This window comes from Aphis gossypii, chromosome 3 (genome assembly GCF_020184175.1).
Source record: "Aphis gossypii isolate Hap1 chromosome 3, ASM2018417v2, whole genome shotgun sequence".
NCBI lineage: Eukaryota > Metazoa > Arthropoda > Insecta > Hemiptera > Aphididae > Aphis > Aphis gossypii.
Genome location: NC_065532.1, coordinates 33685711 through 33701937, shown reverse-complemented (window position 1 = coordinate 33701937; position 16227 = coordinate 33685711). Strand labels below are relative to the sequence as shown.

The 16227-nt window shown below is 22.6% G+C and overlaps 1 protein-coding gene across 2 annotated transcripts; it reads right to left on the bottom strand.

The window, feature by feature from the left end:
* Positions 1 to 1508: 1508 nt before the first annotated feature.
* On the bottom strand, positions 1509 to 15994 carry LOC114119001 (uncharacterized). Of its 2 annotated transcripts, none has more exons than XM_027980453.2 (8): positions 15768 to 15994; positions 10810 to 10885; positions 8382 to 8524; positions 8241 to 8313; positions 6550 to 6799; positions 4837 to 4915; positions 2630 to 2727; positions 1509 to 1640 (listed from the first exon to the last, which is right to left on the bottom strand). In XM_027980453.2, the coding sequence occupies exons 1-8, from the start codon at positions 15983 to 15985 to the stop codon at positions 1561 to 1563; spliced, it is 1017 nt and encodes a 338-aa protein (XP_027836254.2). In that variant the 5' UTR covers positions 15986 to 15994; the 3' UTR covers positions 1509 to 1560. The 2 variants fall into 2 exon arrangements, with proteins under 2 accessions (XP_027836254.2, XP_050058935.1); XM_050202978.1 differs by having other exon boundaries at positions 2667 to 2727.
* Between the last annotated feature and the right edge of the window lie 233 nt (positions 15995 to 16227).

The following is a 16227-nucleotide window of genomic DNA, read 5'->3' as shown; positions in this document are numbered from 1 at the left end:
TAAAATACCTACTTTTTTTAATTATAATCTTAATGGTAAGACATTATAATATAACACCGGGTTTTTTAAAAAATTGAATGGATGTATTTCATGTGACTTCTAGAATGGGATATATATACCATTAAAGAATAAAATAAATATTTCCAATTTACAGGATAATAATAATAATAATAATAAAAGAGTTAAAAGATTTATGATTTATATAAAGTGTAAAACTGAAGAGTACTTTTTTTTTTTTTTTTTTTTTAATAATAAATTTCATCTAGAAGTTTTATAATCTTGAAAATACATCCATTTGATCGAGAAAAATCTGGTCATAAAAAAATGTTTATAATAATTTTTATTAGTTTTAACATTTTAATTTTAATTATAAAAATTAACTCAAAAGAAACCCTAAGAAAAATTAATAATATGCAATAGTATAAAATAACAACATAACTTTTCGGAACGTATTCTGTTGTCCTGGTGAAGTGATAATTCCAGTCCATTTTAATTAACATAGTTTGAAGCTCTTTCCTCAATGTTTATAAATAAATAATTGTAATCAATTATTTAAAATGATTTATATTTTATATTATATTATATACCAATTCAATAGATAGTATTTTATTATTGACAGTAAACTTCAAAAAAGTTTTATGAGAAAACTAGTTACCCCTATAATAATTGTCTATGTAAATTATCCAAGTTAATATTGCTGCATAAAAAATTCTCAGTAAGTGAAATTTGTATGGTTAAATTGTAAGAAAAATATTGTTTTAATTCAATGTATAAATTACATTATAAAATTAATCTTGTCAAGACAATTTAAACTCAGTGCATACAGTTGTTTAAAAAAAAACCTATTAAAATGCATATCACAAATTGTATACCTAATAACAATATTTATTTGTGAATACTGAAATAAGTAGCTAATTGTTTTTATGAATCAGTCAATATATAAATACTATATCATAAATATCATAATATTAATAATACATCATTACTATTATCAATTTATTTAAATGTTTATACATTATACATGTACATTTTATCATTAAATGTTGGTCGATGTATATTAAAGAAGTATTAAAATAATAGCACACAATGGTTTATGGTTTCTAATTATCGATAATAGTAATATACTTACTTCATTTATTATGCGATATTCTACACATTATAAATTATAATATAGGTACTTACTTTTGAAAACTATTAAGTATAAGTATTCTAATTATTTCAATAGGTACTGTATAAAAAATATTGGAAAAACAGGATTACACAACTAATATATTATTGATTTTATATAATTATATCACTTGATAGAAAATAGTGTATATTATTATTGTAACTTTACTATGACGAATGAATACAAGTTTTAACATTTTTTTATTTTTTAAAGCTACTTATATGCGTCTATGCATAAATAAAAGCTTTTCAAACGAAAACAATTATCAATTATCAATTTTATTAATCGAATAAGTTATGAAATGTTGAATTATAATAAAATAATAAAAATGTTATCAAAATTATAAATTTAACTTAAATGTATTATAAGTTATATAATATCAGGATTTATTACTATTTTTTTTTAAATATAAATTTTGGAATGTCTAACAGATTAATTCCGGTGAACAATTGTAGCAGGCATGCAACGATAACTGAAATCATTACAAAACGTATTAGGATAAAACCATGATATATTTTTAAAATAATACTTAAAACTATAAAAAACCTATCACATTATTATATTAAACCAACTGCAAAATCAATAATTATTATCTGTCCATTAATCTGTACATTAATACTTATATTATGGTATTAATAAACATAGCGTTGTTACTTATATTGCCCATATTACTATAGTATGAATTGTAAGTATCAATACGATGTTGTTCATAACAAAAATCGTTTTAATATAATTGATATTATATCGAGTTTTGAACCTATGTATGATATTTATAATAAAAAAAAACATTTTGAACTCGAAACCTTAAATAAAATTAATCTTTGTATAATTTAATGTTTTTAAATATTTTACCTATGTACTTAACAATTATCATATTTTGAATAAACTGGTATACGTATACGCATTAAAAATATTTATATCATATAATTAAACAAAAACTTAAAAAGTACAAAATAAAATATGTAAAAATTCATGTTCCTAACGAGTACGAGTTTTAGCTATAGTATTGTTGTCATCGCCAGTACTAAACGTTAAGGTGAAATCAGCCTGTACTTGGCACTGATTATGAAAAAACATTGTATACTATTATACACTCCTAAAAATACTTTATATATTTGGCGACTTAATTTAATTATAAAATAACTCCAAGCACTAAAATTAAATTTTATTATTCGTATAGTATTATAAATAAATAATGTTTTGTACAATAAATTATAATATATACTTTAGAGTTTAGATTTGAAAATTTAATGTTCAAACCATTGAAATAAAATATCTTAGTCATTAAATCTATAATATAGCTTGCATAAATATAAAATTTAAATTATCGTCTAATGTGTTTTTGTTTCATAGTTTTTTATTAAATCGATTTGATTAATGTATTTACGTATATATTCAAGTACGATAGAAAAATTACACGTAAAACTAATCATTTTAAATTTATGTCTAAAAAAGGTTTACCTATTAAATCTAAGTAATCTTTTTTGGCTTTCATTACCAATCGCTCTGTTGCTGGTTTTGACATAGTAAGAATGCATCTTGTTACATTATCGACCGATCTAAAAATATATTGATTAATAACAAAATTAATATTTAATATTATTATTCACGCGATATAGTACTTTAAAATAATAACTTTCGATGTAATTATGAATATTTTATTTGTATAGTATAGATTATTAGACTTTTAAGTAAATAATATATGAGTCAAATTTTTTCTTGATAAAATAGTGTACTGTTTAACATAAATGTTTCAACACAAAGTTATTCATATATAATATTAACTGTATTAACCTAATTTGCCTGAGATTAATCTTTCTATGGTTTTTCATTTTGCTTCAGTTGAATAAATATAATATGATACAAACACAACTACAATGATCAATTTCATAATTTTTCATTTCCTATTTCTAAACATATATATTATGTAAGAACTAAAAATTGAAACAAATTCAACATATCGTACATAAAATACAACGTACATTCACTTCCGTTAAAATTGGTTTTGAATTTTTTATCAAATTATCAAAATATTCTTTAGAATTAAGAAAGAAAATTACAAAGTAATTATTGCAATAAATTGTATTCATTAGTACTAATTCGATTTTAGAAGAGTTTTACTTGAAATATATCTATAAAATTTTACTAATTAAAATATAAATATAAATTGTAATCTAATGACAACCATTTAAATAAAAACTAAATATTCAATTTTTGTGAGCTAAAACTTAATTCACGTGCAAGTTATTTCAAAAAAACCTAAAGAAGTTGAAAAAATAATCTATACAATTTTTAAGTCTCTAGAAATGTATACATAAAAATTGTATTGAATACAATCTATTAATTTTTAGAGTTTATAGAGGAAAAACAATGAAACAATACACATTATTATATGTTATATATGATCTATAAAAATTCAATAATATACAACATTTTTTTCTCTCATTTTTCCATTTTATTTTTAAATTTAACATTTTTAACTTCTACATTTACACACATATTCAATGCTCATATAGACAATTAAAATTAAGATTTGTAAAATATCTTATATTCATAATAAATTATTACAGTAATAATCGATAGCAACAGAGACATAATTCAAAAAAAACTTGTTCATTTATTTTTATTCCATGACTTACTTCAATCACATCAGATATATTATGAAATTATCTACTTGTGTAATTTGATACCCGTGCTCACTTCGTCATGTACAATTTTATTGATCTGACGTCTTTGACGGTTGTCTCATCATTACTGCTCGACACTGACCTTCTTAAAATATTTATTACTACTTCATATTATCGGTAACGTCACACATTTCATATAATATTCGAACCTAAATTTCTCCTTTTTTCACTATCTTTGTGTAATATTCGCTCAGTATTGATAAAGAGTGAGATTAGTGTGATTTAAATATGGGTAACTGGAGGAGAAATTTTACGATTGGAATTGCAGAAACATAACACCAAAAAATCCAAAATTAAAAAATTGATTTTTAAATTTTAAATGTTTTTCTTAATGAAATCACTCAGGATTTAAATCAAATTGAGTGTCATATCTGGGTGGCTTCTTTCTCAAATTATGTAACTTATTTTCTATTTTTTCTCTTATCACACATATTTTACTCATTACGTCTATGATATAATATAGATTGTATATTTTTTTATAAAAAAAAAAAAAAAAAATGTTTTTTTCTGAAAATGGTCTCCATGTATTATCTACATAAATAATATACAACAATGTTTCTATAAAGAAAGTTTGAATATAATTTTATTATAGCTATCTAAATGCATATTATATTATGTCATAATTATTTACTTATATTATCATATTATACAATTTAATTTTAATATAATATTTTAGAGTATTTGTACAAAATGTTAAATTTCGTTTCATGATTCGTGGAAATAATTAATATGAATTATAAGACATTGTTAAAACGTATTAACTTATTGTATCAAGTATGATAAATTTGAAATTTGATCTAAAACCTTACGTATATATTATACGGAACTGAGCGATAAAATCTCTATGATGGACTCTTTAAATGAATATGTATGTTTTAAAGCACATTTTAAGGAAACTTATTTTCTTTGGTGGGTGAAATTTAACCCACACACTTTAACACTTTTTAAAAATACAAATTTATTTAGTTTATTATTACATACCTCTGGGTTCCATTCCATATGTTATTTATTTCCATTTCTGCACATATAGGAGGACAATCACATAATGTGTAGTTTTTAGCTATAACAAAAATATATTAACACAAACAATAACCATAGTTTTATTAGATATCTAAAAATATTACATATATTTCGAGTAAAAAGAAAAATATACATTTTATTTGTAAATATATAAATAAATTATTACAAATAATTCAATGTTTATTTGATTTTATTAGCATAATCCTTCAAACAAAGTGATTCACCAAGTATTCTCATCCCAATTTTATCGCATGGTAATACACTTCTTAAAATTATTGTTTTTGGAATTTTTAAAAATAATATGGACTAAAAAGTTATGCAATTATTTTTTATATTATGTTTTATCATAAATAAATGGAGAACATCGTATTGTATTTACTAGCATTAAGACATATTAAAATTGAAGTACCTATAAAATAATGAACATAATGTATTTAGTAATTTTGTAAAATGTCAATATTTAAAATTTAAACACTAATACAAAAAATTGTAATTACATTTTTAATATATTTGAATTGTTGTAAGAAAAACATAGGTTGGACCTCATGTAATTATCATCAATTATTATCATTAATTATAGTTTTAAGGTTTTTCAGTGGACCTAAACATTTTTACCGACATTTGGAATGGTGTTTGTACTTCTAATAATATTATTGTAAATGAAAGTCATAAATTGGCTATTACCAGTAAATTATATCTTTGACACTTATTCCATTTACAAACCAATATTCTAAATTACTTTTATTGAGATTAATCACACAATTTAAGCTTCTTCCACGTTATAGCAATAAAACATTATTAGACTTCAATAAATGATGTAAAATCATTCATTAACTCCTTAATTGACCACCTCAACACATTATTATACTATTAAATAATAAAAAATGCAAATAACTCATTACCGATAATTTTCTTGTTATATCTTTTAATGCTCACGGTTTAAATTCTATGTTTATATACTACAGTCTATTTTACAATAAATAATTGATGGACCAATTCCAATTAATATCGTTAGTGGGTGGTTTCTAAACAGCTTATATCAAAGTAATCAATACCATATATACTTATTGTTCAGGCTGTGTACTGTCTTATAATAATAATAATAAAAAAAATTACCAGGTAACAAAGCATATTGTAATACATGATGGTTAATTTAATTAAAAAAAAAAAAACAATCATAGTAAAAAACAAGTATAAAAACCCTTAAACCTTATATTTTTTATTGGGATGAATTACATCATATTATTATACTTTTAGAATCGTAAATTGTTTATGGTCGTAAAATCTAAAACAAGTGTAAATTAATGTGTCGTTGTATTGTACTGTTAAAAATGGTAGGTAGGTACATATAATATTATATATTTCCGTTCTTCTTCGGTTGTTTTCTAGAAAATTAATAACAACAAAACAAACGTATTGCTCAATAGATATTAAACGCTCGTATATCGTTCAGCTCACAGATTATTTATTGTTTTCTAGACAATACGTTGGTTTTTTTTTTCTTATAAAGTATATATACATTTTATGAAGGTACTGTCCAAACGAAACGTATTACAGACGAAATGAGGACCACTGTTACCGGGGGAGAGCAGAGATCCTATACATATGTATAACATATAGTATATATATATTGTTTATATACGGTTTAGAACATTTATTTCCTCAATATCTTACCGTAGACTTCGGGTCGGCGCAAAGCACACTCTAGTAAACAAGCGGATTTACTGTAAACGGGGTGATGAAATAACTTTTTCTCGTCTCGCAACAGACATCCGCGTTTGGCAAAGTCCAAAGCTACCAACGAAACGTCCTCGATGATCTGACGGGTCGTATACAACAGTTCCACTTCCTCGCCCGTGTTTACCATAACGTATTGTTTTTGTAACTCACCAAATCTTACGTCCACCAAACCGTGCAGCGAAATCTAAAAAAATGTATACGGTTTGGCGTATAAAATATATAAATTTAAAGTGCAAACAACAGATAATATTATGGCCGACGAGCCATCTCGAGTGTAGAACATAGATATTCATACATATTAAACCGACCGTCAGAGGTAAATATTAATTTATATTATTATGATATACATATTTAGGTGTATATATTGAAATCATTGTTCGTGTTGCATATTCATGGATATCAAGACGTTCATATATTAATAATCACGAATTGTCCGGTCAGAAACGTCTACTAAGAAAAGGGCGAGATGGTTCATAATAATTATTTTGTTCATAAATTATAATAATAATTATTATTATTGCTGTGCTATAATAATCTTCACGGTCTTGTTAAAATTCCAATTTTGGATCCTTGTTTTGGTTGAATATTTAATTAATCAAACAACAAAGATTTTTATTTTCATGATATACAAATAAACATTATTTTTATGAAAGTTTTAAAAACAAATACGGATATCAGGGACACGTCCGTTTTGACCATATTTTGTATGCTTATATAATTTAACTTCCAATGCCCTCGGTAACATAATAATTATCTTATAAAAAACAATTTTTTTTTATACTTTGAGTTCATACAGAGACTTATTAATATTATATTATTCAAATATTACCTAATTACAATATTAACTAATGGTTTCCAAAATATATTTTCTTAAACTGGTTTTAAATATAAATATAAAAATAATCTACCAAAAAAATAAGAATTAGTTCCTTGTTTATACAAGTTGTAATAATAAATAAGCCAAATAAAATAATGGCGTAAATTATAATATGTACGTACTTTAATTATTGTGAGAATTATAATAATATAATATAATATTATTATTATTATTATTTTATTACCTTTATATATATTTTTTATCTTATAAAATCATGATATTCATATTTAATACCTTTTATTTGTTTTTATTTGAACTTACACTCATTCCAAACACAAGCTACGCTTATTGAACGGGTATCATGTGTATCACGGGTATCATTTGATGAAATAAATATATATTATTGTTAGAAAAAAGATTTTAATGAACGAGGACAATCCGGTCTAGTAAAAGCTTAAAGTATTAATATCTTTTTTTGTATTTGTTGATAAAAAAATACATTTTAATAACAATGGTTAAAACTTATTAGCTATATGAAAAATTTACATCATCAAATTTGGTAAATAGACATTTATTTACAATTTCTAAATAAATGTATATTAATGCAATTGTATTAAAAATAATTAATTGATGGTAATAAAATATTGTATGACTTTGTTGTTTTTTGTTAATATAATTTATATCAAATACAAGTTGAATGTTATTTATATTTGTAAATATAAAAAAAATATATTTATTTAACTCTGTATTGCTAAAATTATGACGCTATAATATATAGGTACACGTTGTATTAAATTATATTCCTTACCTCAACTGGCTCATTGAATTCTATTTTTAATTCTCCGTTTTTCGAAAAATGGCTTACAACTAATTTTTTTTTCCTGTTGAACATTAAATTGTATTAATATTGTAAAATTTATGATTTTAGTTATGTATCATTTAATCATACTTGTTAATTGTTTGTAAAGAATTGATACTAAAACACGGGGTTTCAATGATAAATCGGTGTGATTGAAAATGTCTGCAACAGTTGAAAGGTTTTCCGTTCCACGAACAATTTTTAAACATATTTTTACACAATATGGTACTATCCTTTAATTAGTAAAAACAAAAATTAGTTTTTAGTATAATTTGATTTTCAATTATAAAAGAACACGTTTTTAGACAGGTACTATAATTTGTATATTTTAATCTAGAAATATAACTTAAATGTGATGATATTATATTCATCAGAATATGCCATTTTTTTTTTAAATTTCAAAGTCTTTGTAATTTTTTGTTTCTATGCGTTGGATTACTTAATTCCTTTTTATTATCTGCAAAACAATTGTTTTAAATAACTAAAACGCCATAGCTTAGGTATTTTCTTTTAAGTATTTATCCATAGGCCATTTTTAGGCGTCATAACAATACTTTTGATTGCGGTTTTATTTTTGTTGTAAAATGACACTAGGGATACATTTGAAGCAATACTTTCAACGTTAGTGTCCCAAGAGTATAATTTTAACTTCTACAGAAGTGTAAAAAGAAGTATATAAATATTATGTATATTTATTTATACGCCTAGTAAACAAGCTAAACCTTTCTAGTTTCATTTTTAAACGTAGTCGGTAATGTACATATTATAGAACCATATAGCTATCATATTGTTAGATAAAATTAAAATGATATTTAAATTTTGTTCCCATAAATTTTCATAATAGGTTGTATTAAAAATACCCAAAAAGCAACATATTATCAAGAAAAATAAAATATACACTTAAGTCGTAGCTTACAGAAAATATTTTATGTTAGAAACGTCAACTGTATATTTTTTTATTTGAACGATAAATAACTAATGTATCTAATATGATTTGATATGGTTGAGTTGAATGATTATTTTAATAACTCTAAACAATTTTATTTTCAAAATTATTTATGATATTTGTATAAAATGATATCTATCCAAAACCTTGTTTCAAGAGTAAGGCAAAAAAGTGTTATTAGAATGATCTACTGAAAAGATAAATGAAACAAAACTTCATATAAATATTATCGAATATTTTGTTTATAGTTTCATAAAAGAACAATATAACTTTAAATAAATAGTTAGGAATTATTAAAATCATTCGTAATACTTAAAATTGAATGGTGAAAATAGAATCATTCAGAAACATAAATTCAAATAACAATACATTCACACATATACCTCTATTACACTTCTTGGTTCAAAAGATTAATTAAAATATTTATCTAAAAAAACAATAATAAAGTATTATATTTTTAAATTTAAAATTAAAAACAAATATATATTAAAATATATTTTTGTTTTTGAATCATGTTTCATTTATAATTTATGGATTTTTGAATTTTACTTAATAATCTTAAATACTAATTAAAAAAAAAAAATATATATATATAATTTAATAATATTTTATTTACTGCTTTTAAATTATTGAAAGCATAATTTTTGAACTGTATAATTGTATACAATGTTGTTCAATATTTTTAACAAAAATAGTTTATTATTTTATAATATATTATTTATTAAATAAGTTTATCAATAGATTTTTGTAAACAGAAAAACTGCTTTCGACATCAATTGATGTCAAATAGTACTTTTAAATATGAAATATTGTTTGCTATTTATTTTTTGCTAGAATATTTTGTTTTCAAGATATTTAACATTTATGTTTTCAAAAATATTATAAGTAGTATTTATATTTTATATCTCATTATGTTATAGGAGAGAGTTTAAACTTTATTGAATAAATTTTCAAGTTGAAATAAACAAAAGTAATAACCATAATATTTATTATTATTAAATACTCTAAATAAATGCAAAATTGCAAAATAAAAGCCGATTATATCACTCTGCTATATACCTAGAGTAGATGTAGTACCTCGTCATTGAATGAATAAGTGTATTGGAAGTATACAATTTGTATTCAATAATAAATACTTGCATTCAAAAAACCGATATTGTATAATTGATTTTATTCCTACTAATAATATTTACATTGAAATATACGGTGTATTGAATTATCTCCATAAACACAGCATACATTATATTATTCATTTTTTTAGTAATTATTGTATATTAAATAAAAATTTATTTTCAACTTATTAATCAAAACATTCAAAACTGACCATGTCCAAATTATAATGGTGTAAAAATACATTAAAATAATCTAAATATTTTGAAAATTGTACAGTGTATAAAATACAATAATGTACATGAGTACCTGTAAAAAGTTTTGGAAGCACATTGTAAGGACTTTTTAAATTTAATTTGTGTTTAAATTGATCGAGTATATATCTACCTACTCTTTGGATTTTTGTTACTATAAAGGAATTTCAATTTTTTTACTCAGATTATCATTCTATTGTAAGCTTACCTTTTTTTTAAATTCGTTTGTTCGTTGTATTATATTTACACTTAAGGTATTGTCAATCTCATTGAACATTGGTTTACTGAAAAAAATAAGAAAATATTTGTTTAGATTTTTACAAAGATAATAATAAATTAAATTAACACGTAAAATATATTTTGAATTTATTTGTATAATAAACTCTTATTGTAGTATTAACAAGATAAATTATTTTTTTTTAAATATTGATAATAATAAAAAATATTATTATCAGTACCTATTCAAGGATAGTAACTATAGAATATCATTAAACGATTTTAGTATCGACTATCAATTGTTCATAAAATAAAATATACGTTATGTTGCCCACTTAAATTTTACAAGTAAATATAATAAAATAAATGTATTGACTTCAGAAAGTTATATTATTTTAATTTTTTTTTTTATTCAATCAAGAAATCTATATTTTTTTTTAAATTTAATTTTTATTCAAAACATCTGTCACTTGTACAAGTTTAACTCTAGCTGAACTGTAATGCAGTAAAGGCATTTTCAGTGGTACTTTGTCAAAAAAAAATGAAAAACTATAGGTATTTCATAGAATTTTGGCTGTTTTTAGAAAACATTTAATAAATATAACTTATTATTAAATAGCATAATGTAAGAGTTAACAGACTAATTCAATTAGAAATATTTTTATACCTAAGTAAATATAAATGTATGTACCTATGGGTAAATTATAATTACACATTAAGTTACTATAATAATTCATTATTTTGTTACGATTCCAATATAATGTTAACACTGAACAATTTGAAAAATTTTTTTGCTGCATAAAAGTTTTAAGGACAAGCTTGTATGTAAAGGAATACATTTTTATAAACATATAAATATTTATTCACTTGTCTCTATATAAATTATGTTAATTAAACAAATATTTATTAACTATTTAATTGAGATTATAATTAATAAATATTATTGCGTGTAAATTGAAATATAATATGAATTTTCTCCATTTACTTAAATTACTTTTGCACTTCATCACATTTGTGTACACACAACATATTATTATCTACAACGTAACTACTGTTTATATTTATTGGATGATTATAATACGTTATACGTATTATTAAGTTTTAAGAATAATTAAATATCTTTTAATTTTAAAGTTTATAAAAAGTGAAACTTCTAAGTATAAGGTTATTTAAAATTTATTGTACCTATAATAGTATACCTACAATATATATTATGGAAAACAAAACTTATTAATAAGAATGATACTAAATATCAATTTAATCTATTAAAGAACGGAGTTTTGGTATTAAATCACACTTACGTGTGTGCATTATTTATATATATATATATATATATATATATATATATATATTTAGTTATATACATGTTTGATAACCCTCTAAATGTGTTTTTGTCAAAGGTTAAAATCATTTGCATTTGACAAGTCTCGGAAAAATGACTTTGAATTTCCAATTCTATTGTTATAAAATTTAATATATTTTATTTATCGCATATAAGTTGTTACACGATAGGTATTTTTTTGGTAATATTTTTCTTTCAAAATATATTAAACTATTAAAATATGCATTATACACTCATAAATATAATCAATATTAGTATATTGTATACGTATACGTATTACATTATTATATAAGTTTAACTATTATTATTGTTTTTTTATTGCACGATCATTATAATACACAAATATTCAAAATAAATATTTTGTTGTTTGGTTGTATGAATAAAGCAATAACCACAGGAATAAATTGTAGAATACATTGGTTGACAGATAGAAAATTTGATTTGGGTTTTAAAGCATAGTCCCCGAAGAGGATTGATAAACTTTTTTTGATATTATTTTTTTTTTTTTTAAATCAAAGAGAGAATATATAATACTTCATAACATTGTATAATACTCGTATATAATTTTAAACTTTTTATATCATGACATATTATATTGGATAATTTTCCATCTTATATTTTTAGATAAAAACGAAGAAAAGGTCTGTTTTAGATGTAATAAATATGAATTAAATTAAATTACCGACAATCAGTTAATAAAATAAACCGTTCTTATACCTACTAAGTAATAATAGTAATAATAAAGTTGTTTTTAATTAAAAATATGATTTTATCATAATATACTTATTATGAACTGTCATTTAAATAATTTTTAATTTCTTGAATTATAAAAATTAAATTCAATAAGTTCACTAAAATAAATGAAAAATAATGTGTTAAAATAACCTATTTTATTGCATTTAATTTTTAGATTTTAACTAATGGATAAGTTGTGATAAACTTATAAAAATTATATTATTTTATTATTTTACTTGGAATAATTAGATTTATACTGAAATTTTTTTATAATATTAAAAAAAAAAAAAAAAAAATGGTTTTTAGAACCATTGTCAGTTATTCAATAAGATTATCGTTTTTGTTAAAAATAAAGTATTTTGATTGCGAAAGCTGTATTTAATGACTTGAATGCACGTCTCAGTCTACTCCGTCAGTAAAATTGAATTTAACATAGCACCCGCAATAATCACATTTATTTTGAAAACTTTATCAAAATAAAAGTTTTTAGTAAAAAATAAAAATAATATTGGGTCAGTAAAGGGGCGTAAGTCGAAAAGGTAAAAAAAAATGGATTTGAAACTTTTTCACGTAAAAAATTTGAAACTAAATGTTTTTTTAGAATATGTAGGTACATTGTACATCATTTTAAACTAAAAGCTAAAACTTTCTGAGAAAATTTAATTTTGAAAATATTTAAAGTTAGGTATACCATTATAATAAAATTGATACCCAATGGCTAATAGAGTAATTTTTAAATAGTTAATTTTGATTTATCAAAATTTGTATCTGATATTTTTCTATCATATTTTTTAATTTTACATATTTTTAACTTGCCTATATAACTTATCTATATAAATACATTTTATTCAATAAACTATTAATGAATGAGAAATTGTAATGTAATCTTTTTTGGGTTTCGTCAATATTTTTCATTACAAGTAGGTGGTTTGTAAATGTGATACCTGAAATGATGGTTAATAAAACGTACAATAATGAAGAAGATATATTTTCATCAATAAAAGTATATTAATTATTGTTTTATATTAATATTTTCATTTCCATTGATTTATTCTGTTTAAAATAAGTTTTATTTTAATTATTGTTTTTTGGAGGTAAATTCAATTTTAAATATTTTTCAATTTATTTTATTTATTTAACAGTTTCAGATTTATTTTAAATGAACTATACCTTTCTTATCTTAACCTTATCATAGAATTTGATTAGTTATTATTTATAATATGAGTATGCCTTATTGAATGATTTGAAATGTATACAACATACAATTTTTATTTTGAATAATAGATGATCTACGTATAAATTTAAATTTAATTTACTGTTAAAATTAAAAGTAAGTTCAATATGATACAAATCATATTTTTAAGAAAAAAAAATTATCATATTAAAGAAAAATTAATGCATTTTAAGTTTCAACTGTGCACATTTTAAGTAAAATACTAAATAGTATTTTAATGATCATATTATAATAATTAATAATTTAACTCGTTATTGTACATTATTTATTATATTGAATATTTTTACTAAGATTAGAATAAGTTATATGTTTTTTTTTATTGTTTTACTTATAATACATGAATTTTCGTTTTTTTTTTATAGCTAACTATACTACTATAACAATTTTATTTAATATTTAACTTTTATTTCATCAAAACTAATTTTTTCAAATTTGGTTTTGTCAAAATGGTAAAAAAAAACAATAATTATTCTTAAAATATTTACCATTTATCAAATTTTGTATTATTTTAAAAGCCTTTATTAAGATATGGATTAAACGTACAATTAAGATAATCCAGTAAATCGGAATAGTGCATGTTTGGCTATTTAAATTAGAATGTAGTGAAAATGAAAACAATAACGATAGTATTAATATATATAATACTTGTTGACCCGCCAAACATTGTTTTACCCATAAAGAATTTGTATATAATACAGTTGTGTAGCCGTATAGTACTGAATGAAAAGTATTGCGATTTAAAAATTCTCAAAATTTCAAGTTTTATGTCGAACTTTATATTATTTATTGAATGGAAATCATTATTAAACATTATTCATGATAATTAAGTACATTTTTTATTTTGCCTGTGTTCACAGTTGGTGGAACCACAAACTATAACAATGGCGAAACTCAAAATTTAATAATATTTATTATTTTAAAATGGCGTTCATATGTTAACAGATGTGAACATTATTTTTTTTTTTAACAGAGCAATTTTTTATTGACCACATTGTTCATTTTTAGTCAGACTCAAAGATAACAAAACTGCTTGTTTAACTGGTTTTCGAGAATGGCGCATATAATTGTCCATATTGACTTAAAAAAAGCTGGACATAGATACTTGAAATATCAGTGTATAATAATACATCTAATGGTGTAGATATGAGATATAATTATAAGGGTAGATTAGGGTAATATTCAGAAATTAATATTTAGGTACTCTACATTTCTATAAGCAACATTTAAGATTTTCTTGATGAATATTCAAATTTAGTTTAAATATATTATTTTATATATTTGATTTAACGAGTGAAGAGTTATGACGTACAATAAATAATTACAACAAAAACGAAAAAAGTGCTGTTGACTAGTGACTAGGTGCCGAACACTTTACAAACCTAATTTAATATACTATAAGTAGCAATAAATGCAATTCGTTTACAATCGACTGAAAACATATTGGTAACAATGGCAACGAATCTAGAAGATGAATGGCCACAGTGTCACAATGGTCGTGTATGTTATTCTACACGAGAGGAACACTGTATATTATAGATATCTAAGACGAAATAAAACTAAAAAATCGTGATAAGTCGAAGAAGGATCCATGTAATTATTTATATGTATTAATAAAATGCAATGTTGTGTATATGACGACCTCAGCATCGGCGGTCCAACGCGATCTGCCGAAAGACCGGAAGCTGCAGAGCACACGGTGATTGCTGGCACGTCGGTTGACCAGTGTAGGTATGCCACATCCGTTTCCCAGTACGGTTCGTTGCGGTTTACACATTCGGACGCGTAGCTGAGCGCCATCGCGACCATTGCGCACTGTAACCACCGACTGCGGAAGACTGCAACGAAACGACGACGCATCTCTCGGCAAGTACAGTCGAAAAAATAGAAACGGTACAGTATCGGATACAACCGAATTCGATTACGTGAAATACGAAATAGCCTCTAATATTCACAGCAGTGCAGGTAATACGACTATGACGACGATGGCAATGATAACAATTATAATAATATATAATTATTTGAATAATTATATGGGTTGTGAATTATGGAACGTTTTGATAAGCCAATTGTATCACGCTTGGTTACAATGTATACACAAT